Raw genomic sequence first — 27381 nt, 5'->3', positions numbered from 1 at the left:
AACTGAAGATCCTAGGCAATCAGTGCTTACTTTAGGAGTAGAGATAGACACTTTACAGCAAGATTACCAGAAGCTGAATAGAAAGACCTGAAGGAGCTACTGGCAAGGTTGTAGTGGCAACATAAGGAGTAATTTCCACTTCACTAGAGTCTCATTCTTCATGAAGGAGGATTTAAATGTCCGACTAATATTTCTGAAACAACAGAATGGGCTGAATATATGGCAAGAGAGGGTAGTCAGCAACAGGAATTTGAAGCTATTTTCTGATATCTCAGAAGTCAGGGTTTTGGTCTATACTTCCAAGGGCAATAATATATGGGAGAACAGCATATTGACTGGCATAAAAGAATCAGGAATCATAAAAGATGCAGGATTCCTGGAACTGTTCCTTATTATAGTAGCATTGATATTATAGGGCCCAAAATTTAGAAACAAAGAGGTCATCTTCTGGTTACAGAGATTCTACCTGAAAAAATTCCTGAGAATTTCTGTGACACCATGATAATGAAGCATGAGAGTCTGCATTCTCACTGTTTATCATAGAAAGGTAAAGAAAAATGTTTTGCTACTGAAAGCCCTCCATCCAATACATATGTTCACATTCAAACTGACAGAAAGATGAAAACCGAGACAGCAGCCTTTTACAAGACAAAATCAGGGGCTGACATTTTGAATCAAATGGCTTGAAAGAAACTAGTGCTGCCCAATTCGATGATTCAGACTTATTCACCGATTCACTTTGGTGAATCGATTCATTGTCTGAAAAAAATCAGACTCACCAATTCAGTAACCAACAAACCCCTTCCCCACCCCCAATGAGACTTGACATACCACCAGGCCTCCTCTAAAGCAGCAGCAGCGGTAGCGGTGGCTAGCCCTGAAGAGGCAATGCTCTGAACGAGCTGTTTGCAGCCTGTCCCACCAGGGCCTTCTCTCTGCTGCATCATCAGTGATGTCATTGATGACGCAGCAGAGGGAAGCCCTGGAGGAGCAGGTGGCAATCAGCCTGTTCACAGCACTGCCTCTTCAAGGCTGGCCACCGCCACCGATGTTACTGCTTTGGGAGGCCCAGAGGTATGTCAGGTCTCACGGTGGGAGAGTCAGTTGGGTGCTGCTGCACAGGGGGATGGGAGGGAGGGATGGAAGGAAAACTACTGCACAGGGGGTAGGAGAGATGGAAAGCTGCTGCTTAGGGGAATGAGAGGGGAGGAAAGATGCTGCACATGGGGGAGGACAGAGGAAGAATCATTGGGTTGGAGGAGAGGAAGGGAGAGATGAAGCAAAGGAGTAGAAAGGGGTGATAGGGAGAAATCATGTATATGGTGGATGGGAGGGAGACATGCATGGAGAAGAGAGAAAGAGAAATGTGGAGGGCAAGGAGAGATGGTGCATGGGAAGAGAGAAAGAAATGTTGAACGGAGGGGAGGAAGGTAAAGATGATGCATGGAGAGGAATAGAGAGGTTTGGCACATGGCAGAGGGGAGGGGGAGAGAGACAGTAGAAAAAAACAAAATGCTGGATATGGCAGTGGAAGGTAGAAAAAAAAAATTAAATTTTCTATTTTGCGATTACAAAGTGTCAGATTTGAAATGTGTATCCTGCCAGAGCTAGTGTTAGATAGCTAGCATGACCTAATTGCAAGAGGAAAAATTTTTATTTTGTTTACACCACAGCGCCAGTGTGGGGCTGGAGAGGGCAAAGGGGAGGGGGGTAGGGGTGAGATGGTTTAAAAAGGTTACAAAATAAACCCACCAGGACATTTGGGGAAACCCCCCCCCCAAAGCCCGCTTGGATGGGAAAAGTGAATCAAATCGAAATATCAATTCAATAGGTCAAATTGAATTGAAAATTTTTTACCTGAGTTGGGCAGCACTACAAGAAACCAGAAAATTGCAGATGGCCACTCTGGGTTTTCTACAACATCCTTGTTGTACAATACTGTTACCAGCAAGAAGATAAGTTTGTCCTTGAGTTTATCTTTCAGTAAACTTTGGAACATTGACAGCATCACATCTTCTTGAGAAAGCATAGGCCAGAGGAACCTGTTAACCAAGAAGAACCTTGAGAGAGCTGCAAATGACTCTACTGTCAGCTTGGGATATGCAATGAAAACAAACCATGGAAGTTTAGGAGCTTGCAAGAAGCCCATGAGTAGAAAGTGTACCACAAAAGTTGAGATGCACTGTATCTGTGTAGAATGCATTACCGGTATTGGTAGCTCCAGTGTTAAGGGCACACCAGACTAAGAGACAAATTTGAAGCCATACTATTTGAGCTTTCATGGAGAATGAGGTTTTATAGGGCTTTTTGCATTAGTGAAATAATAGTCTTATCAAAGGAAGAACAGAAAGGACTAGGATTAAAGGCAGATGACATATGCTGTGAGGGGGACAGTGCATTCATAATGATGAAGCATTCCAAAACAGATCAGATGGGTAAAAGGACAGATTGTGGCTGACACAGACTGATATTAGGACCCAATGTATACCCTAGAGATATTTGCTAATGTAGGACCCTCACCTCCACTGAGGGGTATACTTTTCAGGTATCAAGACAGTAGTTGCTTATCATTGTACTAATTCAAGAAAGTGTAGAATATAGGCCTGTGTAGTGCAAGCACAGAAACAAAAGCACTATCAGCTCATTCTTTCAGGATTGGGGCAGCCTCTCTTGCCCACAAAAGAGGCATGGATAGTAAACAGAAAAAGGCAATAGGAAGATGGAAATTTGATAAATACAAGGCTAACTAAATAGGAGAACATTCCATATAGACAGCAAAGGCCTCCTAGGAGAAATGAGAAATGTAAAACTGCATTAATCCATAGGTTGGAAAATGCAGTATATTGATAACCAATAAACCATAACCTCTTCTACATTACAGGTGACACAGGGTCTTGGTTTGAATCACACATTTATTAGACCAAAATAACTGCAGCATCAAAAAGTACCAGGCAAACAACTGAATTTACTCATAAATCACAATAGTACAAGGGATGCACTGGGATCGGCTTATGCTAGCTTTATGAGCAGAAATAAAGGGCAAAAAAGTTGGCTCATAGTACATTTGGGAAACAATGATCTTGTATATACAAAGGGCCATATTCTATAAATGGCGCTGTAAGTTAGGTAGCAATAGGTGCCATACCGCTGCCTAACTTGTTTTAATTGGCTTTAATCAGCACGATAATTGACCACGCCGTTTAAAACCTACTAAAAACTCGTTAAAAAAAAAGTAGGCACTGGAACACACTACAGTGTAGGCACTGTTATTGCGTCTACAGCAGGACATCTAACGTAATAGATGTAGTTAGGGGCAGAGCAAGTCTTAAGAACCGTTAAGCATGATTCACTAAAGAACTTAAGACGACCCATGGGAGGAGTTTTAGGTATCTGGCCAATTGGAGTCTTTAGCCACTCCAAGTACATCCCAGAACGCACTGGGAGGGAGGCCTAAGATTCTGGTTGGCCCAGGTGCCTAAGGTCCCTCCTATGGGCGGGTGGTTGATAAGGTGTATAAGTTATAATTAAGCTTGATAAATAAGATGGGACTCCATCATGTAAAGCTTTGAAAGATAATATTAAAATTTTAAGCCGAATACAGAATTTTAATGGAAGCCAATGTAATTGCCGAAGCAATGGCCTGACATGATCATACTTTTTAGCACAATACAGGAAGTGTGCAGCAGTATTCTGTAAAATCTGAAAGTGTTTTACCATAATCTGTCTATGAAATAAGGAAGACGTGTATTAGTGTGTGTAATGCAGAAATATCAAAACTGATTTTAGTTTGCAACTTGTAGCAAAACCTTATTTAATAGCTTTAGAAACTTGGTAAGAAAATGACAGCTGGGATTCAAATATTTATGATTTTATGGATGAGGATTGATTCATAAGTCATGGCAACTATTTTTTTTCTCTTGAAAATGCCCCATAAATCTAATACATACAGTACGTTTGAAAATGTGTGACATGTACTTCTTAATGTTGCAACCAGATGAGTGCAGCAGTCTCTGGTAGGGGAGAAGCAAAAAACACCTCCACACTGATTTAGAGAAAGATGGTTTTCATATAACCAGGAAGAAAAAGTGTCTAGGCAGCACCGAAGAGAAGACAGATCTGGGAATTTAGAGGTAGTGTAATATACTAACAAGATATCGTCAGCATAACAACATACACTTATCCCATTTTCTTGAATTAAGTTTGCCAGAGGACTCAGAAATAAATTGAACAACATTGGAGATGAAATTGAATCCTGTGGGACTCCATAAGTAACTGGACAAATAACAGAGGAAGTGATGCAAGATGTTTTAACAATAAAAGAGTGGTTCTGAAGAAATGGAGTGAACCATTTCAAAACTTGTCCTGCAATTCCTACTGATTTCAACTTGCAAAGTAGTACGTGATGATTTACTTTAACAAAATTGTTAAATCTAGTGAGATTAGTAATGCATTTTGACCCTTATCAACGTTTACATGACGTTCACACAGTAGCAAAGCCATAATAATGTCCTGGGCAAAAATCAGATTGGTGGGGATGAAAAGTTAAAACTCATTCTAAATGATCTGAAAGCTGAGAATATGCTACTTTTTCCAGAAACTAAGAAAGGAAACATAAATTTGAGATAGGACGATAGTTAGCCGGTAGCTTTAAATCTAAGCTTTTTATTTTTCAAGACTGGATGTACCTCTAGACCGGATGTACCTCTGCTTGTTTCCAACGAGTTGGAACAGATCATTCAGGTAAGCTCTGGTTTATGATCATCAATATTAAAAGTAATAAAGCATGGGGAGCTATTTTAAACCAACTCAAGGGCATGGAATCAAGAAAACTTGCTTAACTATTAGCATTTTACCTAATGTTGTCAAAGACGGCAGTGAGAAATTTTTACCACTGGCGAGTAATTGCAGTTAGTGAAGCAGGTTCTTCTTTCAATGGAAGAAACAAGGAATATAGTTTAATGATTTTAGAAGCAAAAAAAAAAGTGCTAAATCATTAGGGAGAGGAACCTTAGAAGAAACAGAGGACTTATGCTGAGTCAAATTCCTCAATTTGGCATACAACTTTTATGAGGGGTTTGGAGACTTCTGTAAGAGATTAGAGTAAAATGATTTTTTAGCTATAGTAACTGGATATTATAATAATTTTGACTAATAATCAAACATGAAATGTTAAGCACTGGGGGCAAAACCAAATCTGTACCAAAAACTGCTGCTTGCTCTCTGCTGAAACCAAAGATGAAAAACAAATCTGGTGAAAATGTGCCCCACCTAAAAAATGTCCCCCTTTGGGGACCCATCAGTGGCATCCGTCTTCCAACCTCCAACTCTGTGCCAGTTCCAATCTCAAAATGTACAAGCAAGTAGGGATCACTTCTGTGTTCACTACCCATCAACTATATAGTAGGCCTAGGGGTTTCAAGCTTCTTTATTTTTGATATACCGTCTATCAAAACAAGTGTCTAAAGAGTGTACAATATAAAAAGATTGTAGAAAACAATGAAAAAAGGTAAATAAAAGCAATATTTTATCAAATATTAAAAATACTAGATGAATTCACATTAACATACATGGAACAAAAGGGAAATTGGGGAGGGAAAGGTTGTTTAAAATACATCGAAGTAAAATTAATTTTAAAAAGAAAGGTAAATGGGGAGTGGCAAAATGGGGAGTGGTAAATGGGGATCCCTTCAGAAGAAGTGTTTGATGTTTCAAGACTTCACAAGAATTAACGGTTTGAAAAGTGTGTGTGTGTGTGTGGGGGGGGGGGGGCTGCCATGGAGAGCTTGCAAGGAAGGCTGCTGCTGAGAGAGGGGCAGGGAAAGAGGAAGTAGGGGGCTGCATACAGTTTCAGTTCCAGCACAGGCATTTTCAGCCAAACATGGATTCTGGACCAGTTTTTGCACTGAAACCAAGGAGTTGTACTTCGAAGATAGGGTCTACCTTTTAGGTACAGAAAACAACATACTACTTGTTGACTTATACAAGGTGTTTAGGTTCAGCAACCAGGAGAGGTGAAAAACCTGGGAATAAACAATAGACCATATACCCTCCAGGTGGTGGCATTCCACTAGCAAGGAAGTTTAGGGATCAAACTGATGAAATACGGTTTCACTTTGAAGGGCTCTTCCATCTGAGCTGATGAAGTCAATCATTTGATGATTAGTTTTATTATGGCTATATTATGTTGAAAATGGTTGTTTGTCTTAATAAAACAATAAAAGTTATGGCCTTTATTTTCACAGAATAGTGTTGATGGCCACCTTTATTTAAATGGCTGAAAGGGCAACAGAAAAAGGCTGTTATGCGATATATAAAGTTTTTAATAAACATAAAGGATGGGGATTGAAGAGACATGTTGAAGCATTTTTTTAAAAGCCATCTAAGTCCAAAGTAAAAAAAAAATTTTTTTGCCACCCCCCCCCCCCCCCCTATCAAATAGTCTACTTGAACATCTAGGCTGCTAGAATATTCAACTTTATACCCCATTTTCGACCACAGAAACATTCAACTTAGAAGCATTAAAATGCAGACCATCTGGATGTGGGAGTGGCCAACATTCTAATGGACTGGCCACACAGACATACCAACAAAGCAGTGGGGCACCTTAGCGGGCACTGCTGTGAAATTCACTTAAATATTGCTCTCCAAAACTCCCCTAAAACCTACCACCCCTATAGCCCTTATGGATTGCAGGTGGTACTACAGGGTTTTGGTGGGTTTTAGTGGGCTCATACTTTCTATCATAAATATTGTGGTTAGAGTGGTTTATGGGCCTGACTCCTCCTCTCTGCTTCACTAGCCTACCCACCTGGCTACTTAAGACACTTGTGTGGAGTTCTACTAGGCTTTCCCATAGCAGATACTTTTCATTCAGTTCTTTGTGGGGATGGGAGGGGGGTCAATGACTACTGGGGAAGTGTAAGGGCTAATTACTCATTACTGGAGGGATTCCTCCAGTGGTCATCTGGTCAGTTTGGGTACCTTTTTAGTGCTTAGACGTTTCTAAAACATCTAAGTCCTATCTAGGACATCCTGCAAAATGTTTGATTATAGCTGCAAAACATCCAAGTCTAAACCCACCCAAAGCCTACCCATAACATGGCTCTCCCAACATGACCACTGGAACTCAAAAACACATAGTTGCTTAGCAGTCCCGTTAGATGTCCAGAAAATTAGTGTCGAAAATCAGTACTTGGAATTTCTGGGTGGTCAAAACATCCAAGTACCGACCTATGCTGGTTTTTGTATGCCCAAGTTTTGATTATGCCCCTGACAGTCAACCAAGGCACTTAAGCCCAATGGCATTGTGCTCCGTTCTAGGCTTTTTTCTGTACTCATTTTGCATGTTTCTATAATTGTGGGACTGCAGGAGGAGGACCAGGCAATGCTCTCCACTTTTTGTTGAACTTCATTAAAGAAAACTATGGCAAGCTAAAATGATCCAACCTTTTGCAAGTCTCACTGCTTGCTACTGGATCTATTTGTGCTGTACAAAACAAAAGGTATATTGCTAATCATTCTGTACTAAAGCCTTAGCTTGGAGCCATGGGATTAGTGCTTTGAGCTGCACTATGCTGTTAGGATTTCAGACAGAAGAGATCAGGAGAATAGTCCGGTTAAGTGCCTCGTCTTAACAACTTAATCATGTCACGAAAGAAACAGACAGACTCCAAGTTTATGGCAGTCACAAAAAGGTTAAATTCTTAGGAGCACCATAACCCTGTGAAAGTTAAAAGTGACTTCAATGAGCAGTAACCATTGACATGTGTGGGCAGTGGTCTCAGGAGTACTATGGACTTGTAATAAAACTGATATAAGTATTACACCAAATAAAAAGCTAGTTAAATGTAGTTACGTTATTCATATAGTTTCTACTTTTATTTCCTTGGTGACTGTGGATTTTGGTTTTCTATGAGACAATGTAGCTTTACTACCTTCCAGTAAGTACAATGCAGAAGAAAATAAACAAAAATTACAATGCTCTGTTTACATTTTAAAATTGTTCTAGCTCCAGAAAATAAAAGGAGACTGGACAGGGTTTTTACAACCACAGGATAAATATACTGCAGGCAATTTTTAGACAGCTTTTTATGGGGGCAGATTTTATAAGGAAAATAATATTCAGACTTGAAATTACAATTTAAGGGGTCCTTCTACTTAAGATCATAAGAATAGCCTTACTGGGCCAGACCAATGGTCCATCAAGCCTACTAGCCGTTCTCACAGTGGCCAATACAGGTCACTAGTACCTGGCTAAAACCCAAAGAGTAGCAACATTCCATGCTACCAATCCAGGCCAAGCAGTGGTCTCCCCCATGTCTTTAACAGTAACAAACTATAGACTTTTCCTCCAGGAAATTGTCCAAACCTTTCTTAAAACCAGCTGTGCTAGCTGCTCTTATCACAACCTCTGGCAATGTGTTCCAGAGCTTAACTATTCTCTGAGTGAAAAAATATTTCCTCCCTTGAAAAGAGGAGACTGAGAGGGGACATGATCGAAACATTCAAGATACTGAAGGGAACAGACTTAGTAGATAAAGACAGATTGTTCTCCAAGGTAGGGAGAACGAGAGGGCACTCTCTAAAGTTGAAAGGGGATAGATTCTGTAGGAACGTAAGGAAGTTCTTCTTCACCCAGATAGTGGTAGACAACTGAAACGCTCTTCCAGAGTCTGTTATAGGGGAAAACACCCTCCAGGGATTCAAGACAAAGTTGGACAAGCTCCTGCTAAACTGGAACATATGCAGGTGAGTCTGGACTCATTTAGAGCACTGGTCTTTGACCTAAGGGCTGCCGCGTGAGCAGACTGCTGGGCAAGATGGACCACTGGTCTGACCCAGCAGCAGCAATTCTTATGTTCTTATTGGTTTTAAAAGTATTTCCCTGTAACTTCATCGAGTGTCCCCTAGTCTTTGTAATTTTTGACAGAGTGAAAATTCCATCCACTTGTACCCATTCTACTCCATTCAGGATTTTGTACACTTCAATCATATCTCCCCACAGCTATCTCTTTTCCAAGCTGAAGAACCCTAACCTTTTTAGTTTTATCTCATACGAGAGGAGTTCCATCCCCTTTATCATCTTGATCGCTCTTCTTTGAACATTTTCTAGTACTGCTATATTTTTCTTGAGATAAGGAGACCAGAATTGAACGCAATACTCTAATTGAGGTCTCACCATGGAGTGATACAGAGGCATTATAACACTCTTAGTCTTGTTAACCACCCCTTTTTAAATAATTCCTAGCATTTTTTTTTTGCTTTTTTGGTCGCCGCCACACATTGGGCGGAAGGTTTCATTGTATTGTCTACAATGACACCCAGATCCTTTTCTTGGGCGCAAACCCCCCAGGTGGACCCTAGCATCTGGTAACTGTGATTTGAGTTATTCTTCACTTTGCATTTGTCCACATTAAATTTCATCTGCTACTTGGATGACCAGTCTTCCAGTTCCTATGGTCTGCCTGCAATTTTTCACAATCCACATGTATTTCAACAACTTTGAACAGTTTAGTGTCATCTGCAAATTTAATCACCTCGCTCGTCGTTCCAATTTCCAGATCATTTATAAATAAGTTAAATAGCACTGGTCCCACAGGAGGGACCTAAGGCAACTGGGGCAGGGCTTGAGGTGCCTGGGCCAATCAGGCCCGCCATTCTGAGGATGGCGGGCCTGCCGGATGGACAGGCTTGGGACCCGTCCGTCCAACTTTCTTAAGGTGCCGGGGGTGAGGGTTGCTGGGTGGTGTCCTTGGGGTTCGGGGGGGGGTGCGATGAGGGCAGGAGGGCCTGGGATCCTCCTGCCTGTATCTTAGAGGGGGGTAGGGGTTTTCACCGTGGCAGGAGGGCTTGGGCTCCCTCCTACCCCAATGTTGTTGGGGGGGGGGGGGTCGCAGCTTGCCATGGCAGGAGGGCTTGAGCTCCCTCCTGCCCAATCCGATTGGGAGGGGTGGCTATCTCTCCTGCCGAGATAGCGATCCCAAGTGCCGCAATTGGTGGCACTTTGGGATTGGTGGCACTTGGGCTCTCTCTCCTGCCGCGATGGTTGCGGGGAAGGGTAGGCAGGTTGCCGGGGACACTGAGCTCATCGCGGCAGCCGCAATCAGCTCAGCGGCCCCTTTTTTGGCACTTATACCTGTTTTGACTTGGTCTAAGTCAAAACATATAAGTGCCGACTAGGCAACCTGTCAAATGTTTTGGTTAAACCTGCTGTACGCCTATGTCTAGGTCGGCCCACCTCCTGCCCTTTCTAAAAACGCCTCTTTTCGCTCTATGCCTTTAGAGACAGGGGAAAGGCCTAAGTTGGTTTTAGAAACATCTAAAACCAGCTTTGGTTATGGGTTCTTGGACGATCAGGCTTTTTGATCATCCAAGTACCCATTTAGGCCACTTTGTAGACGTTTATTATTATTATGAGCCCCTATGCCTGATAATGGCTGAATTTGTTAGTGCTGATCATAGGATACTCAGGGGAAATTCATCAAGGAGCACTAACCACTTTAGTGCTTTCAAGATGTCCGTGTCGGGGCTCTGTCGGATGACATCACCCACTAGTGAGAATACCTGCCTGCTTGTCCTGGGATAATGGGTGTCTTCGTATTTAGTGCACGCTAATCGTTTGCACTGCTTGATGAATTCCCCCCTCAATGGCACTATCCGGATAATGGCAAAAACACGAATTAGATCAACTGTAGTATGAAATATGCTGTTTATTAATTACCCTATTATTCTGGTTGTTCAAAATGCTTTTGCAGGTCTATATTATCAGTTCACCATACATGCAATTCTATGACCTGTCTTGATCTTCTAATCCCATTCTTTATTTAATAATTGTTTGTAGTCATTCATCACAAACCTTATATTCTCATTAGTTTGTTTTGAATATTTTTGATATTTAACCAACCAATGCCATCAGAAGCGGCACTCTTTTGTGTATATAACACAAGGTAATAAAGAGTTTGTTTTAGCCGTCTATGCTTCCTCACTGGCTATGGTGGTTATTTTGACTTTTTAAAAAAAATCTTTTTATGTACATTTGCACTTATATTTATTAATTACCAGCACCCTTAGGTAACAGTTCCTGAAGCTAAGTTCAGTGAAACTGAGGACATTCCTCCAAGGTCCTTCACAGAACAGTTAGTCTGCTTTATAATAATAATAATTTATTTATATGCCGCCATACTGGGGAGGTTCTAATCGGTTCACAGCATGAAAAAACAATACAGTGGTACTTGGATTACAAGCATAATCCGTTCCAGGAGCATGCTCGTAATCCAAAATGCTTGTTTATCAAAGCGAGTTTCCCCTTAGGAAATAATGGAAACTCGCTTTGATGCGTTTCCCCCCTCCCCAGAACTGGCATTGCTCCCCTCGAAGGCCTCCCCTGCGATCCAGCAGCACCCCCCCCCCCGACACGATTGGGCACCCCTCCCCCGCCGCTTCTTACCCTCATCTGGGCACCCCGAAGATTGGCCTCGTCTGCTGGGTCTTGAACATCTGAGCATGCTCAAGGCCTGCGAGTTCACGTTCTGAACGTGACTCTCGCAGGCCTTGAGCATGCGCAGATGCTCAAGGCCCAGCAGACGAGGAGGCCGATCTTCGGGGTGCCCAGATAAGGGTAAGAAGCAGCGGGAGGTGCCCAATCGTGTCCGGGGGGAGGGGGGGGTGCCGGATCGTGGCGAGGGTGCCCAATCATGTCGGGGAGGGGGTGCCGGATCGTGGCGGGGGTGCCCAATCATGTCGGGGAGGGGGTGCCAGATCATGACGGGGGGGGGGGGTTCCCAATCGTGTCGGGGGGGGGCGCCGGATTGCAGAGGGGGGGGGGGGCGCTCGTAAATCGAGCCATGCTCGGTTTCCGAGGCATCAATTTTACAAATGTTTTGCTCATCTTGCAAAACACTCACAAACCGGTGCACTCGTAAACCGAGGTACCACTGTACATACATTTCAATAAAAAATCTTAATAAAATACAGCAAAAAAGGCAATACATAGAAACATAGAAATTGACGGCAGAAAAGGGCTATAGCCCATCGAGTCTGCCCATACCAATGACCCACTCCCTGACTTTTACTCCCCTATTGATCCCATGTGAATATCCCATTTTCTCTTAAAATCTGACACGCTGTTGGCCTCAATCACCTGCTGAAGCAGCTCGTTCCAATGATCGACCACCCTTTCGGTGAAGAAGTACTTTCTAGCATCACCCTGAAATTTCCCTCCCCTGATTTTCAGCGAGTGTCCTCTGGTTATCGAGGGCCCTGTAAGACTGAAGATATCATCTTTCATCTCTATACGCCCCGTGATATACTTAAAGGTCTCAATCAGAATAGGGCTGTAGTCTCAGCACCTTGAGGTTGCAGGTTCAAGGCCAGCACTGCTCCCTGTGACCCTGGGCAAGTGACGTAATACTCCATTGCCCCAGGGACACTAGTAAGATTGTGAGTCCACTGGGACAGATAGGGAGAAATACCTGAGTACCTGAATGTAAACCACTTAGGCTATAAGTGGTCTATAAATACTAAAATAGTCATAGTTTTAAGCCCATTATTTATTGATATATTTTTTCTATACTGCTTATATCATAAGTGGTTTGCATTGAATAGCAATCATTAATTATGATGTCCCCATTCTCATGGTATCTTCCACAGGGCAACACAAAGCAGCAATAAATCCAAAATGAGGTGAGCTCCCATCTTTCAAAATGTGAAACAACTATGGAATTTCAGTTAGTTCATTAGCACCATAGGTGATATTGTATGTTTCTTGTTGATCCCATCCAATTGTATTGTTGAATGATGTGAAGAAAAGATTATGTGTGAATCTGTGCTTGGGTAAACTTCTGTATTGACAAAAATGAAATTGAAGAAATACTGCAGTGGTGATATTTGTACCTGAGATTCAACAACTGCAAGGATGCCATATGATGGTGATAGAGAGCTTTAGCCCCAAGGGATATCTGTCTCTCATCCGACCATTTCATATTAAATATAGGCTGTTTTTAAATAGACAAACACCCTAAATAAAGGCTGGCCGTTGAATGAAAGGAACAGCTTGCTCACCCTTAGAGACGAAGACTTTATATCTCAAGTGCCCAAAGTCAGCCACCAGAGCATATCTTAGTTGCTGTACTTATAATTGGGCTATCATTGATATTTGTCTTATTTTCTCTGTGAGCTAAGTATCATACAGCAACAGCATTAGTGTCATTAAGTTCCTTTTTTAAATAATAGCTCACAGATAAAATAAGACAATTTAAATTATAGCTCACAGAGAAAATAAGACAAATATCAATGATAGCCCAATTATAAGTACAGCAACTAAGATATGCTCTGGTGGCTGACTTTGGGCACTTGAGATATAAAGTCTTTGTCTCTAAGGGTGAGAAAACTGTTCCTTTCATTCAGGGTGTTTGAGTATTTATACTATTTATAGATTTGGACTGTTTTTAAATAGAACCTTACTGAAACCATGCCTTAGGTAACAAAGAAAAAATAATAATATTTAATTGAATATTATGATAATATTAATCAACAGGACTGTATCTTTGGTCTATATAATTTGTTTATTATCCTAAGTGGTTTATATTGAGGGAAGAGTGGTAAAAAAAACAACAAAACTTATGGTTTAAGTGCATTAGGGGGCTATGCGGCCAGTGTTTTCCTGGATCCCATAAAATAGTTCCAGCATCAATGCCCAAGGGCAGCTTGGGTGGCGGGGTGCTGGTCGCTGTTGGCGGGACTGCAGGGCTTTTTGCTGCTCTTCAACCATTTAAAATAAGTTTTGTCTGAAAATTCTCTTGAACACTATAAATCTATGAATTTTGCAGTTGTACACAGTCGAGTAACAATGGAGTTTTTTATGCCTGTGAGGTAGCACACAGAGGTCCGTGAGCACTGTCCTAACTTTACCCAATTAGCTATCTGGATTGTGGAAGCACTTGGAGTGGAGGAGTAGCCTAATGGTTAGCGCAGCTTCTTATGACCCTGAGCAAGTCACTTAAGCCTGCACTGCTCCAAGTATAGCATCCCCCTCCCCCCCAAAAAAATAAAACAAATTGTGAGCCCACAAGGGACATATAATCTGTACAGTACTCCGTACATCTATAGTAGCACTATAAAAATGATTACTGCCACAGAATACCCATGAATAATTTAAATGCCCTGAAAACAAATACCAACAATGGAGTTTAAATACTGACCCAACTATCTCATGTTTTTGTAGAGGACCTGGCAACAGAGTGATAATGGGACTAGTTACACAGAGGTTTTCTGAAGCAAGCTTCTCCATTTGTGGTACTTTTTGATAGAACATGTAATCTTTTAAATTAAATTTAAATTAACTTTTTTTTATCAATAATCTTTTACATATAAATGCCGTCTTCCTTATCATGACCGGGATTGCCATCCAGATGATAACCGAAATTGGAAGAATTATGATCGTTTAAATTTCCCTATCTGGTGGGCAAATCTGTGCTCCAGCTATAGATGTGAAAGGATGAATGCCGATAGTTTGGGGCACAGTAATTCATTTAGATTGGTTTGGGGTCCACTGATTCTTACATTTTTTCACTATAGTAGGTCTTTGATCAGGAGTCAGTTTTTGATTGTTTTCATGCACATCCAGGGAAAGGGGGGGATTCTTTCTGTCTTAATTTTGTTCTTTGGGTATTTACACTTGGGGTGGGTGGTTGGGAGGATCTCATTAATTGGATTAGGGTAAGGTTTTTGCGATAATCTATGTTTTTGAGTTTTATAGAATAATCATTGGGTGGGTGGGTGGGAGTAAATGGTTGGTTAAGAATAATTGTAACCTGAATGTGCTTTTATTGTATTATTATATGCTACATTTTATGTATGGCACTATTGAAATTTGGAAAATCAATAAAGAATTTAAAAAAAAAAACTTTTACATTTCTTTTTAATTTTTCTTTCTGATTCCCTCCCTGGTAGAAGTATGGAGACACGGCATTACCTTTGCCTTGTGCTGTGACTCCAGATATTTTATGTTATACTAATCTTCATTTTTTGATAATGTGAGTTAATAGTCTTTATATCAGGGGTGTCCAACCTGCGGCCCGAGGGCCGCATGTAACCCCGTTAAGTATTTTGTACGGCCCTGGTCGAGGGCGATGCAGTGCTTTCCTCTGCTGCCCCCAAGAGTTTACCGTCTTGCCGGCCCCCTCCTCTGTCTTGCTGCAGCGTTTGCGAGCTTGTGCAGCCCCAGAAACATTTTTTTCGGCCAATGCGGCCCAGGGAAGCCAAAAGGTTGGACACCCCTGCTTTATATATTTGTATATTTATATTTTGTATTTACAGAACCTTTCTGTGCTTTTATAACTCTATGCTCCTGATGCAGGTAGTTGCTGACACTTGGTCAAGTTGGGCTTTTTAAAATTCGCTTGGACCTTTATATCCCTGAAATTTTTTTTTTTTTAGGGGGGATTGTTTTAAATTCACTATTGTAGAAATGAATTCTGATTGGAAGATGGTCTGCTACTTGCCCCAACTATCCTTCACAGTTGTCTTTGCTTCTGATGGCATGTCAGTAATTTAGAAGTGGCAAAATACCGTATTTTCACGCAAATAACGCGCACCCGTATAAAACGCGCACACGGGTATAGCGCGCAGAAATCACGATGATATGTACAAAAACTTTGGTATACCGCGCTCACGGGTATACCGCGCATGCTGCCCGACGCTCCTTTCGCCCGCCCTGACTTTCCGTGCGCTGTCCCGACTCTCCGTTCACCCCCCCTGACTTCCGTGCACTGTCCCCCTTTGAAGGTCTGTCCCCATCCTGAAAGCCTGATGCCCCCCCCGACGTCCGATACATCCCTCCCCCCCGAAGGACCGCCGACTCCCCAACAATATCGAGCCAGGAGGGAGCCCAAATCCTCCTGGCCACGGCGACCCCCTAACCCCACCCCGCACTACATTACGGGCAGGAGGGATCCCAGGCCCTCCTGCCCTCGACGCAAACCCCCCCCCCCCCAACGACCGCCCCCCCCAAGAACCTCCGACCGCCCCCCAGCCGACCCGCGACCCCCCTGGCGACCCCCACGACCCCCCCACCCCCCTTCCCCGTACCTTTGGTAGTTGGGCCAGAAGGGAGCCCAAACCCTCCTGGCCACGGCGACCCCCTAACCCCACCCCGCACTACATTACGGGCAGGAGGGATCCCAGGCCCTCCTGCCCTCGACGCAAACCCCCCCCCCCCCCAACGACCGCCCCCCCCAAGAACCTCCGACCGCCCCCCCAGCCGACCCGCGACCCCCCTGGCGACCCCCACGACCCCCCCGCCCCCCTTCCCCGTACCTTTGGTAGTTGGCCGGACAGACGGGAGCCAAACCCGCCTGTCCGGCAGGCAGCCAACGAAGGAATGAGGCCGGATTGGCCCATCCATCCTAAAGCTCCGCCTACTGGTGGGGCCTAAGGCGCGTGGGCCAATCAGAATAGGCCCTGGAGCCTTAGGTCCCACCTGGGGGCGCGGCCTGAGGCACATGGTCGGGTTGGGCCCATGTGCCTCAGGCCGCGCCCCCAGGTGGGACCTAAGGCTCCAGGGCCTATTCTGATTGGCCCACGCGCCTTAGGCCCCACCAGTAGGCGGAGCTTTAGGATGGATGAGCCAATCCGGCCTCATTCCTTCGTTGGCTGCCTGCCGGACAGGCGGGTTTGGCTCCCGTCTGTCCGGCCAACTACCAAAGGTACGGGGAAGGGGGGGTGGGGGGGTCTTGGGGGTCGCCAGGGGGATCGCGGGTCAGCTGGGGGGCGGTCGGAGGTTCTTGGGGGGGGCGGTCGTTGGGGGGGAGGGGGGTTTGCGTCGAGGGCAGGAGGGCCTGGGATCCCTCCTGCCCGTAATGTAGTGCGGGGTGGGGTTAGGGGGTCGCCGTGGCCAGGAGGGTTTGGGCTCCCTTCTGGCCCGATATTGTCGGGAAGTCGGCGGTCCTTCGGGGTGGGGGTGCGAGTGGTCCTGCCGGGGGGAGGGGATGTATCGGACGTCGGGGAGTCGGCCGGGCAAGAGGGCTTGGGCTCCCTCTTGCTCCGATCGTGGATGCGGGTCGGGTGGGAGCGCGTGCGAGCGGTCGTTCGGGGTGGGGGTGCGAGCGGTCTGGCCAGGAGGGTTTGGGCTCCCTTCTGGCCCGATATTGTCGGGAAGTCGGCGGTCCTTCGGGGTGGGGGTGCGAGTGGTCCTGCCGGGGGGGGGATGTATCGGACGTCGGGGAGTCGGCCGGGCAAGAGGGCTTGGGCTCCCTCTTGCTCCGATCGTGGATGCGGGTGCGGGTGGGAGCGCGTGCGAGCGGTCGTTCGGGGTGGGGGTGCGAGCGGTCCTGCTGGGGGGGTGAATCGGGCGTCGGGCGGGGTGGGAACTATGTTTTAAAACTTTTGTATACCGCGCTCACGCATATAACGCGCGAGGGGTATGCGCGGTAGGTAAAAACGCGTATAACGCGCGCGTTATATGCGTGAAAATACGGTACTTCTATGCTCCTGACACTCATAGGGCTCCTTTTACTAAGATGTGCTAGCGTTTTTCGCGCATGCACAAGATTAGCGCGTGCTAGCTGAAAAATTACCGCCTGCTTAAAAGGAGGCGGTACCGGCTAGCGTGTGTGGCAAAACCGCTAGTACACCTTTGTATAAGGAGCCCATAGAGTTCCTATGAGCGTCGGAAGCAGCGCAAAGCATTCAGCATGCCGACCTGCGGTTTGGTAAAAGGGGGAAGGGGGTGTAAAAGTGACAGTATCTACTGAAAACTTACTTATGAGGAATTCGGGATGCTGCATTGTGGTTTGAACCCAAAATGACAACTTGAAGCACCTGTTCAAGCGCAGCAAGTCCCCCTGCTGCCTGAAATGCTATCTGATCTGCCAGATTCTGCAGAGAAAGAAGAAAAGAAGGACATTAACTAGTGTTAATATAACAGAAATATAAAAAGATTCACAGAGACAAAGGTTTTCAAATAAAAATATAAAATGAAATACGTATCTCTAGCAGTTTAATATGTGCATGTGTAAATATAAAAATAAGACCCTTATCTATAGGAATATAGATAGATATGGATATATAGAGATTTATAACAAAGTTCAAGTTTATTAATATTTGATATACACCTATTAGAATGACTTAATGACCTCTTTTAAAAAGCCGTGCTAAAGGCCCCAAAGCCCATAGAGATTTAAAGGGCTTCGGGGCTGTTACTGCGCGGCTTTATAAAAGAGGCCGTCAGTGGATTACCAAAATAAAAAAAAAAGAAAGAAAATTAAAGTAACAAGTTCCATAAAGCAAAAAAGAACACCAGAAATCCAGTTTACTGCATCACAGACTCCCAGTCAAGAGATATTTCAACTAATTCAGAAAAATCTTTTGTAAATTAATGTATTTTCAATCCTATTTTAAACTCCTGGTATAACATCTCCAAGTGTAAGTAGCATGGCAAATCATTTCAAGGTGTCTGAGCTGTGACAGAAAAAAAATTACAGTGGTACCTTGGATTACGAGCATAATCCGTTCCAGGAGCATGCTCGTAATCCAAAATGCTTGTTTATCAAAGCGAGTTTCCCCATAGGAAATAATGGAAACTCGCTTTGATGCGTTCCCCCTCCCCCCCGAGAACCGGCATTGCTCATTGCTCCCCTCGAAGGCCCCCTTGTGATCTGGCACCCTCCCTCCGTGATCAGGCACCCCCCCCCCGCCACGATCCGGCACCCCCCCCGACGCGATTGGGCACCTCCCCGCCACGAGCCTGCACCCCCCCCCCGACATGATTGGGCACCCCCCCGCCACTTCTTACCCTCATCTGGGCACCCCGAAGATCGGCCTCCTCGTCTGCTGGGCCTTGAGCATCTGCTCAAGGCCTGCGAGTTCACGTGAACTCGCAGGCCTTGAGCATGCTCAGATGCTCAAGGCCCAGCAGACGAGGAGGCCGATCTTCGGGGTGCCCAGATGAGGGTAAAAAGTGGCGGAGGGGTGCCCAATCGTGTCGGGGGGGGGGGGGTGCCGGATCGCGTCAGGGGGGGGGGGTGCCGGATCGCGGGGAGGGGTGCCGGATCGCGGGGGGGGGGGGGAGGGTGCCGGATCACGGAGGGGGTGTGCCGGATTGCGGGGGGGGGGGGGCGCTCGTAAATCGAGCCTTGCTTGGTTTCCGAGGCACTGATTTTGCAAATGTTTTGCTCGTCTTGCAGAACACTCGCAAACCGGTGCACTCGTAAATCGAGGTACCACTGTACCTTCCATATCATGTCCAAATGTACTGTATGATCAAGTTTCAAGTTTACTGTATATTTGATTAATCGCTTACTTAAATTTCTAAGCGATGAACATATCATTAAAATTACATACAATTAAGGAGGCAGCAAAACAAGCAGAAACTAAACAATTGTAATATGTTAAAGACTAACAGTACAAACATGTAAAAAACGAGGGGAAAGGAAGGGTAGAGAAATACAAATTGATGATAGAAAAGAAAACAATTATGGTAAAAAACAATAGGGGGGAATAAACAATGAACCTTAAAGAGGTTGTGGAAATGAAATGAAACTCCTAGTCAAGTTTTTTAAGTATCAAAAGTATCTTTGAAAAGAAAGCTTTTTAGTTTGCTCTTAAATTTATCTAAATTGTTTTCTTCTCTTAATTAAATGGGGAGGGAGTTCCATGTTTGAGGAGCTGTAACAGAAAAAATAAAATGTCGCTGCGTATTAATAATTTTAAGTGAGGGAATAACTAATAAATGTTGATCAACAGACCTCAGTAATCTGGTTGGGGTATAGGGAATCAATGATTTGTAAATGAAAGCAGGAGTTTTATATAACAGAGACTTGAAGGTAAGCAGACTTAATTTATACTGTATACGATGCGCGACTGGGAGCCAGTGCGCTTTCTTAAGAAGGGAAGCGACGTGATCAAATTTCTTAGTTTTCATTATAAGTTTAATTGAGGCATTTTGAATGATCTGTAAATGTCTAATTTCATTTTGGGCTATTCCCTTGAGTAGGGCATTGCAATAATCGATTTTTGAAATAACCAAGGAGTGAATTAGAATGTTAAGCGATTTTGGACATAGAAATTTTGAAACTGAACGGATTTGACGAAGTCTGTAAAAGGTGGATTTGACAATATTACTAATGTGATTGTGATAGGTTAGTTTATCATCGAAGATAACCCCTAAGAGATCCCACATGCATGCCCCACGTAATCATGAACTCAAAGTCTTCCTCTCCACCACCTCCACTGGGAGACTATTTCACACATCTATCACCCTTTCTGTAAAGAAGTATTTTCTTACATTACTCCTGAGCCTATCACCACTTAACTTCATCCTTCCAGAGTTTTCCTTCATCTGAAAAAGATTCACCTCTTATACATTAATGCCACAGAGATATTTAAATGTCTCTATCATATCCATTCTGTCCAGTCTTTCCTCCAGAGAATACATATTAAGTTCTCTAAGGGCTCCTTTTACTAAGCTGTGATAGCGTTTTTAGCGCACGCAGAATTTTAATGCGCGCTAAACCCAAGCTACGCAGCTAGAATTAACACCAACTCAATGCTGGCGTTAGCGTCAAGCGTGTGTGGCAATTCTGCGCGCACTAAGCTCGAGCTAAAACCGCTATCGCAGCTTAGTAAAACGAGCTCTAAGTCTATTCCCATATGATTTATGACAAGAGGCCACTAACCAATTTTGTAGTAGTCCTCTGGACCGACTCCATCCTATTTATATCTTTTTGAAGGTGCAGTCTCCAAAACTGCACACAGTATAAGAACATAAGAATAGCCTTACTGGGTCAGACCAATGGTCCATCTTGCCCAGTAGTCCGTTCTCACGGTGGCCAATCCAGGTCACTAGTACCTAGCCAAAACCCAAGGAGTAGCAACATTCCATGCTACTGATCCAGGGCAAGCAGTGGCTTCCCCAATGTCTTTCTCAATTACAGACTATGAACTTTTCCTCCAGGAACTTGTCCAAACCTTTCTTAAAACTAGCTACACTATCTGCTCTTATCACATCCTCTGGCAACGTGTTCCAGAGCTTAACTATTCTCTGAGTGAAAAAAATATTTCCTCTTAAAATGTATTTCCCTGTAACTTCATCGAGTGCCCCCTAGTCTTTGTAATTTTTGACAGAGTGAAAAATCAATCCACTTGTCTCAGTTCTACTCCACTCAGGATTTTGTAGACTTTAATCATATCTCCCCTCAGCTGTCTCTTTTCCAAGCTGTAGAGCCCTAACCATTTTAGACTTTCCTCATATGAAAGGAGTTCCATCCCCTTTACCATCATGGTCGCTCTTCTTTGAACCTTTTATAGCGTCACTCTATCTTTCTTGAGATAAGGAGACTTGAATTGAACACAATACTCCAGATGAGGTCACACCATGGAGCGAAACAGGGGCATTATAACATTCTTAGTCTTGTTAACCATCTCTTTTTTAATAATTACTAGCATCCTGTTTGCTTTTTTGGCTGCCGCCGCACATTGGGCGGAAGGTTTCATCGTATTGTCCACTCGGATTCTTTTCTTGGGCGCTAATCCCCAAGGTAGACCCTAGCATCCGGTAACTGTGATTCAGGTTATTCTTCCCAATGTGCATCACTTTGCATTTGTCCACATTAAATTTCATCTGCCATTTTGATGCCCAGTCTTCCAATTTCCTAAGGTACACCTGCAATTTTTCACAATCCGGATGCATTTTAACAACTTTGAGCAGTTTAGTGTCATCTGCAAATTTAATCACCTCATTCGACGTTCCAATTTCCAGATCATTTATAAATAAGTTAAATAGCACTGGTCCAAGTACAGACCCCTGCCGCATTCCACTGTTTACTCTCCTCCATTGAGAAAAATGACCATTTAACCCTACCCTCTGTTTTCTTTCCGATAACCAATTCCTAATCCACAACTGAACTCTGCCACCTATCCCATGACACTTTCATTTTCTCAGGAGCCTCTTGGGAGGAACTATCAAAAGCTATCTGAAAATCTAGATACACTATATCAACCATCTCACCTTTCACATGTTTATTCACACCTTCAAAGAAGTTAAGCAAATTGATAAGGCAAGATCTCCCTCGGATGAACCCATCCAGACTCTGTCTCATTAAATCATGTTTGTCTACGTGCTCCACAATTTTATTTTTTATAATTGTTTCCACCATTTTGCCCAGCACTGAAGTGAGGCTTACCGGTCTGTAATTTCCCGGATCTCCCCTGGAGCCCTTTAAAAAATCGGTGTAACTTTGGCCACCCTCCAATCTTCAGGTACTAAAGATAATTTTTGCGACCTACGATAAACCCTAATGCAGTTTGAAAAAAGAGGGCCCAAGTCTCATTACAAAAAATGGAACATATATTAAAATAGCACGAGTTGTGGTTAAATAAGTTATTTTAACTGCAGCTCATATTGAGTAACTTCCTCCCTCAATCTTGACGCTAACATAATTGGCAAAAATCCCTGAAACTAGAGCTCTTCAAATGTAGCTACGAGTAATACTATTTTAAACATTCAGCTTTATTTCAAACGGCAACTCTGAATGTTTAACTAAATTAGGAATATTATATTAATTTGTCTATTGTTCCTGGCTGTGCCAGCTTCTTAAATTTGTAATCTGTGTTGAGTTGTGTAGGCAAACATGCAATATAAGCTTTGAACTGTATTGTACTGAATTGGATTATCTCTAAAAGCTACCTTGTATAAAACATAGTAACATACATAGTAACATAGTAGATGAAGGCAGATAAAGTCCCGAATGGTCCATCCAGTCTACCCAACCTGATTCAATTTAAATTTTTTCTTCTTAGCTATTTCTGGGCAAGAATCCAAAGCTCTACCTGGTATTGTGCTTGGGTTCCAACTGCCGAAATCTCCATCAAAACCTACTCCAGCCCATCTAAACCCTCCCAGCCATTGAAGCCCTCTCCAGCCTATCCTCCCCCAAACGACCATATACAGACCATGCAAGTCTGCCCAGTACTGGCCTTAGTTCAATATTTAATATTAATTTCTGATTCTACATTCTCTGTGTTCATCCCACGCTTCTTTGAACTCCGTCACCGTTTTCTTCTCCACCACCTCTCTCAGGAGCGCATTCCTGGCATCCACCACCCTCTCCATAAAGTAGAATTTCCTAACATTGCTCTTGAATCTACAACCCCTCAACCTCAAATTATGTCTTCTGGCTTTACCATTTTCCTTTCTCTGGAAAAGATTTTGTTCTACGTTAATACCCTTCAAGTATTTGAACATCTGAATCATATCCCCCCTGTCCCTCCTTTCCTGTAGGGTATACATATTCAGGGCTTCCAGTCTCTCCTCATACGTCTTCTGGCGCAAACCTCCTATCATTTTTGTCGTCCTCCTCTGGACCGCTTCAAGTTTTCTTACGTCCTTCACCAGATACAGTCTCCAAAACTGAACACAATACTCCAAGTGGGGCCTCACCAATGACCTGTACAGGGGCATCAACACCTCCTTCTTTCTACTGACTACGCCTCTCTTTATACAGCCCAGCATCCTTCTGGCAGCAGCCACCACCTTGTCACACTGTTTTTTCGCCTTTAGATCTATGGACACTATCATCCCAAGGTTCCTCTCCCCGTTCGTGCATATCAGCCTCTCACCTCCCAGCTTATATGGTTCCTTCCGATTATTAATCCCCAAATGCATTACTCTGCATTGAATTTTAGTTGCCAGGCATTAGATCATTCCTCTAACTTTTGCAGATCCTTTTTCATATTTTCCACTCCCTCTTCGGGAAAGAAGAATAGAGAGGAGAATGGTACTGCAAATCTGAAAATAAAGTTGGTACATGTATGTGTATATACAGCTGCAATGAGGCAGGTACAAACTATGTACAATAAGTTGAAATTGCAATCCATGCAGGTAGGTCCTTTCCCCTGAGCTAATCCCACCTACTTTTAACTGCAGAAAAGGGTGGCAATATGCTCACCAGTATACAAAAATGTTACTTGTTGCTCTCACAATGTCTGTTTTTTTTGTATTTGTGCTCATTCACTTCTGGAATTTAAGTAGGCACAGTGAATGAGAAATCCTTTGAGGCAAATGTGAAGATAAATTAGTAGAATGATATATAACCATTCACTGAAGCAGTTTAGTGAGTTTTAGGGGCATAATTATCAATATAACATAACATCAAATATTATTTGCATACCACGATACACTGTAAAGTTCAATGCAGTTAACAAAAGTTAAGTAAAGACCATACATGCGCAGTGAAGGTGCAAGTACAAACTACATAAGAGCGAGACAAGGTCAGCGTCAAATACAATCATGGTAAATTTATATGAAAAACTCAAGAAGCCATATTAATTTACAACTAACTCATACAATTTCAGCATAGATCCCTTTTTATGCAGTGAGACCTAGTTACTAATCACCAGTGTTAACGGTAAGATAATGCACCTTAACGGTAGCTTGCATTGATAGCTTTCTCCCTTAAAAAGCTATTGGAGGTGACAACAGTAATAATGGAGAAGTGAAGAAGCAGTAAAAACATTGGCTGCAATAGAATATTTTGCTCCCTTTAAAATTTACTCTCCAGTAGTATTTCTAGAATTTACTCAGCTCTGTCTCTGATCATTCACAGAGCAGCTGACATAAATACAAGAGAACCTGTGATCTGAGTTAAATACAAGCATTAGAAAATGACTTATTAAAAGCTTATACGGAGAATTTCCAATCTGTAAGAATGCAATATTGATAATGTAGGGACTCCCAGCCTGACTTACAGGAGATGTACAGACAGTCGGGGAGGAAGGTTTGGGGTTACTCAGCATCATTACATCTGGTTATATTTGTGCTTCTTTTCTTTCGTGTCTTATGTAATTCTTTTCAATGTCTTTTTTTCTTCTTTATTTTATGACATATTTAGGGTCATAATCAAAACAGCCAAATAACTGCCTAAATTGGTACTTGGATGTTTTGCTGATCCAAAGGGCTGGATTCTATAAAGAGCATCCCGATTGGAGGCAGCGATAGGCATCCTACTGCTGTCTAATCAGCCAATCGGGAGGCACGAATTAAAAAAAAACCCAACAAACTCCCAAGGCAGGCCGCCTACATTGGAGGCGTCTCTGGGAGCATAGGGAGGCATGTAAGCCCGCCAAAGGCTAGGCGTGGGTGTGATTTGTCCTGGAAGTAGCCTTAAGTGGACCTAGGCAACCGTATGTCTCCCTTTGCCAGCGGGAGACAGGTACAATGTAGGTCACTGTTTCTGATTCTGTGGTGTTGCACTATATGTAGAGCCTGGCTTCTTGGCAGTTCAGTTTAACTTTTGTTTACATATTTCTAATTTTAGTTAGTGATATCTTATTTCATACTGGATGAGAGTGTATCTGTGTTCTATGTGTATGAAAAATACATGGTTTCCTGTTAGCATTGACTGTGCATGATCAATGTGTACTAATCTGGTTTATTTAGTTTTATAATGGGTATAATGCTGTTCTAGTGCACACAGCAGTGTTTAAAATGCAGCTTTTTCCTAGGTGCACCCTTGTTGTTTGACTTGTGGATTATTATGGAAAAAAAAATATTTTTTTTGATATAGAGGAGGGGGTGTTAAAAAATTATCCGCTCCAGGTGTCAAATATGCTAGGTACGCTACTGGGTCTGTCATTAGGCTTTACAACATTTTCATACGCAGATGACATCCAACTCATGCATCCTCTCAACCCAGAAAATACAGAAGAAATAAAAACAATTAATGATAAACTAGAAATAATAAAAGACTGGTTAAACAATAACAAATTGGTTTTAAACACCCAAAAAACAAAAACAATGCTTTTCACTTGGAAAGGAGACATACTTCAAAAAATACCATTTACTCTTGACAACATTCCTATAGAAACGGTCACTAAGCTTAAAATTCTTGGTGTGACAATTGATACTGATCTTTCTTTTCATAACCATATTAGTGAAATAGTTAAAACATGTTTTTACAGATTACGACTTTTACGATCCATTTCTACTTTTTTAGATTCTAAATCACTCAATATCTTAGTTCATTCTCTTATCATTTCTAAATTGGACTACTGTAATTCTCTTCTAATTAACATAACACAAAAAGAAAACAGACGTCTCCAAATCATCCAAAATACATCAGTCAAGTTAATTCACAATGCAAAAAAATTCGACCATGTCACTCCTTTACTTATCAAATCACACTGGCTCCCCATAACTCATAGAATAACTTTTAAAGTTTTATTTTTGGTATACAAAACACTGAGCTTCAACGAACCCCAATTTATAGCAAAAATGATTATCCCATACAGACCATCTCGCTCCCTAAGATCCTCTTCATCACAACTGCTCTCTATTCCATCGCTTAGAATAATAGGCACACGACGCAATGATATGTTCTCCGTGAAAGCCCCTACATTATGGAACTCTCTTCCAAATTTTATTAAAAATGAAACAGACCTTGTCTCTTTTAAGAAAATTTTAAAGACATACTTATTTCAAGATGCTTTTGATGCATGAAAAGTGGTAATACTTCAGGTTTCCATATTCTTTTTTTCTATTAAAACCCGCTACTACCCAATGTATTTTCCCATTGATGTTAAATTCTAAATATAAAAATTGTAACTTTTCCCCTCCTTCCCAACCTTTCTTGTTTGTCCAATGTTATTTGTCTTTTGTTTAAAATTTTTTTGTTAATTTTTTGTTACTCTAATTGTATTACCACATCCTTGTGGTTTTTAAAATGTACATCGCTTAGATATTGTTATAAGCGATTCATCAAATGAATATTAAACTTGAAACTTGAAACTTGAAACTCTTATGTGTCAATGGTCTTACAGGTTTAAAGGTAGCTAATGATACGGAGCCTGGCTGGGAATCTGCCCTCAGGGTTCCCAATAGCTCTTTCTTGCTCACACAATTGGTTACCATCTCTCTCCTTAGTAGCTCTCTCTGGCTGTGTCTCCCCCTGCTCCAGGGAGGTCGGCACCATCGATGAATCCAGGCTTGCCCAGTCAAGTGCAGAGCTTTCACTGGCAGACATTGAGCTTGCTTCTAACATACTCTGCTATCCTAATGCCTCTCTTTGGGAGACAGCAAAATGCTGCTCTCCCAAAATGACGAGGGTTCTGCCAAACCTAAAGATACCTTGTTCCAAACTACGCTCTTTTGAGCAACTTTCAATCTTTTCCTAGTTTAAAAGGTGCTCTATCTCCTATTTAAACGTTGATGCCAGCAGCTTGGTTCCACCCTTTTGCCATGATTATTGTTTAGTGCCCCGAGTGTGAACCAAGCACTCTTTAGTGGTGTCAGGTCAAAAGCGCGCCGGGACAAAGGCGCGCCCAGACAACTGAGCGCAGCGCGCACCGCCGCACCGCTCTAAATGACTGTTTTTAGTGCTCCGACTGGGG

General features: G+C 42.9%; 1 protein-coding gene across 4 annotated transcripts in view; it reads right to left on the bottom strand.

Annotated features, from left to right (window-relative positions):
• SCAPER (S-phase cyclin A associated protein in the ER) overlaps positions 1-27381 on the bottom strand; it is a 392992-nt gene that overhangs the window by 127860 nt on the left and 237751 nt on the right. For all 4 annotated transcript variants that reach the window (XM_033920795.1, XM_033920797.1, XM_033920796.1 and 1 more), the window contains one exon: positions 17759-17874. In XM_033920795.1, coding sequence (XP_033776686.1) covers positions 17759-17874 — 116 coding nt within the window. The remainder of the gene's footprint in view (positions 1-17758; positions 17875-27381) is intronic.

The sequence above is a fragment of the Geotrypetes seraphini genome, chromosome 14 (assembly GCF_902459505.1).
Source record: "Geotrypetes seraphini chromosome 14, aGeoSer1.1, whole genome shotgun sequence".
Lineage (NCBI taxonomy): Eukaryota > Metazoa > Chordata > Amphibia > Gymnophiona > Dermophiidae > Geotrypetes > Geotrypetes seraphini.
This window is presented reverse-complemented; position numbering and strand designations above follow the sequence as displayed.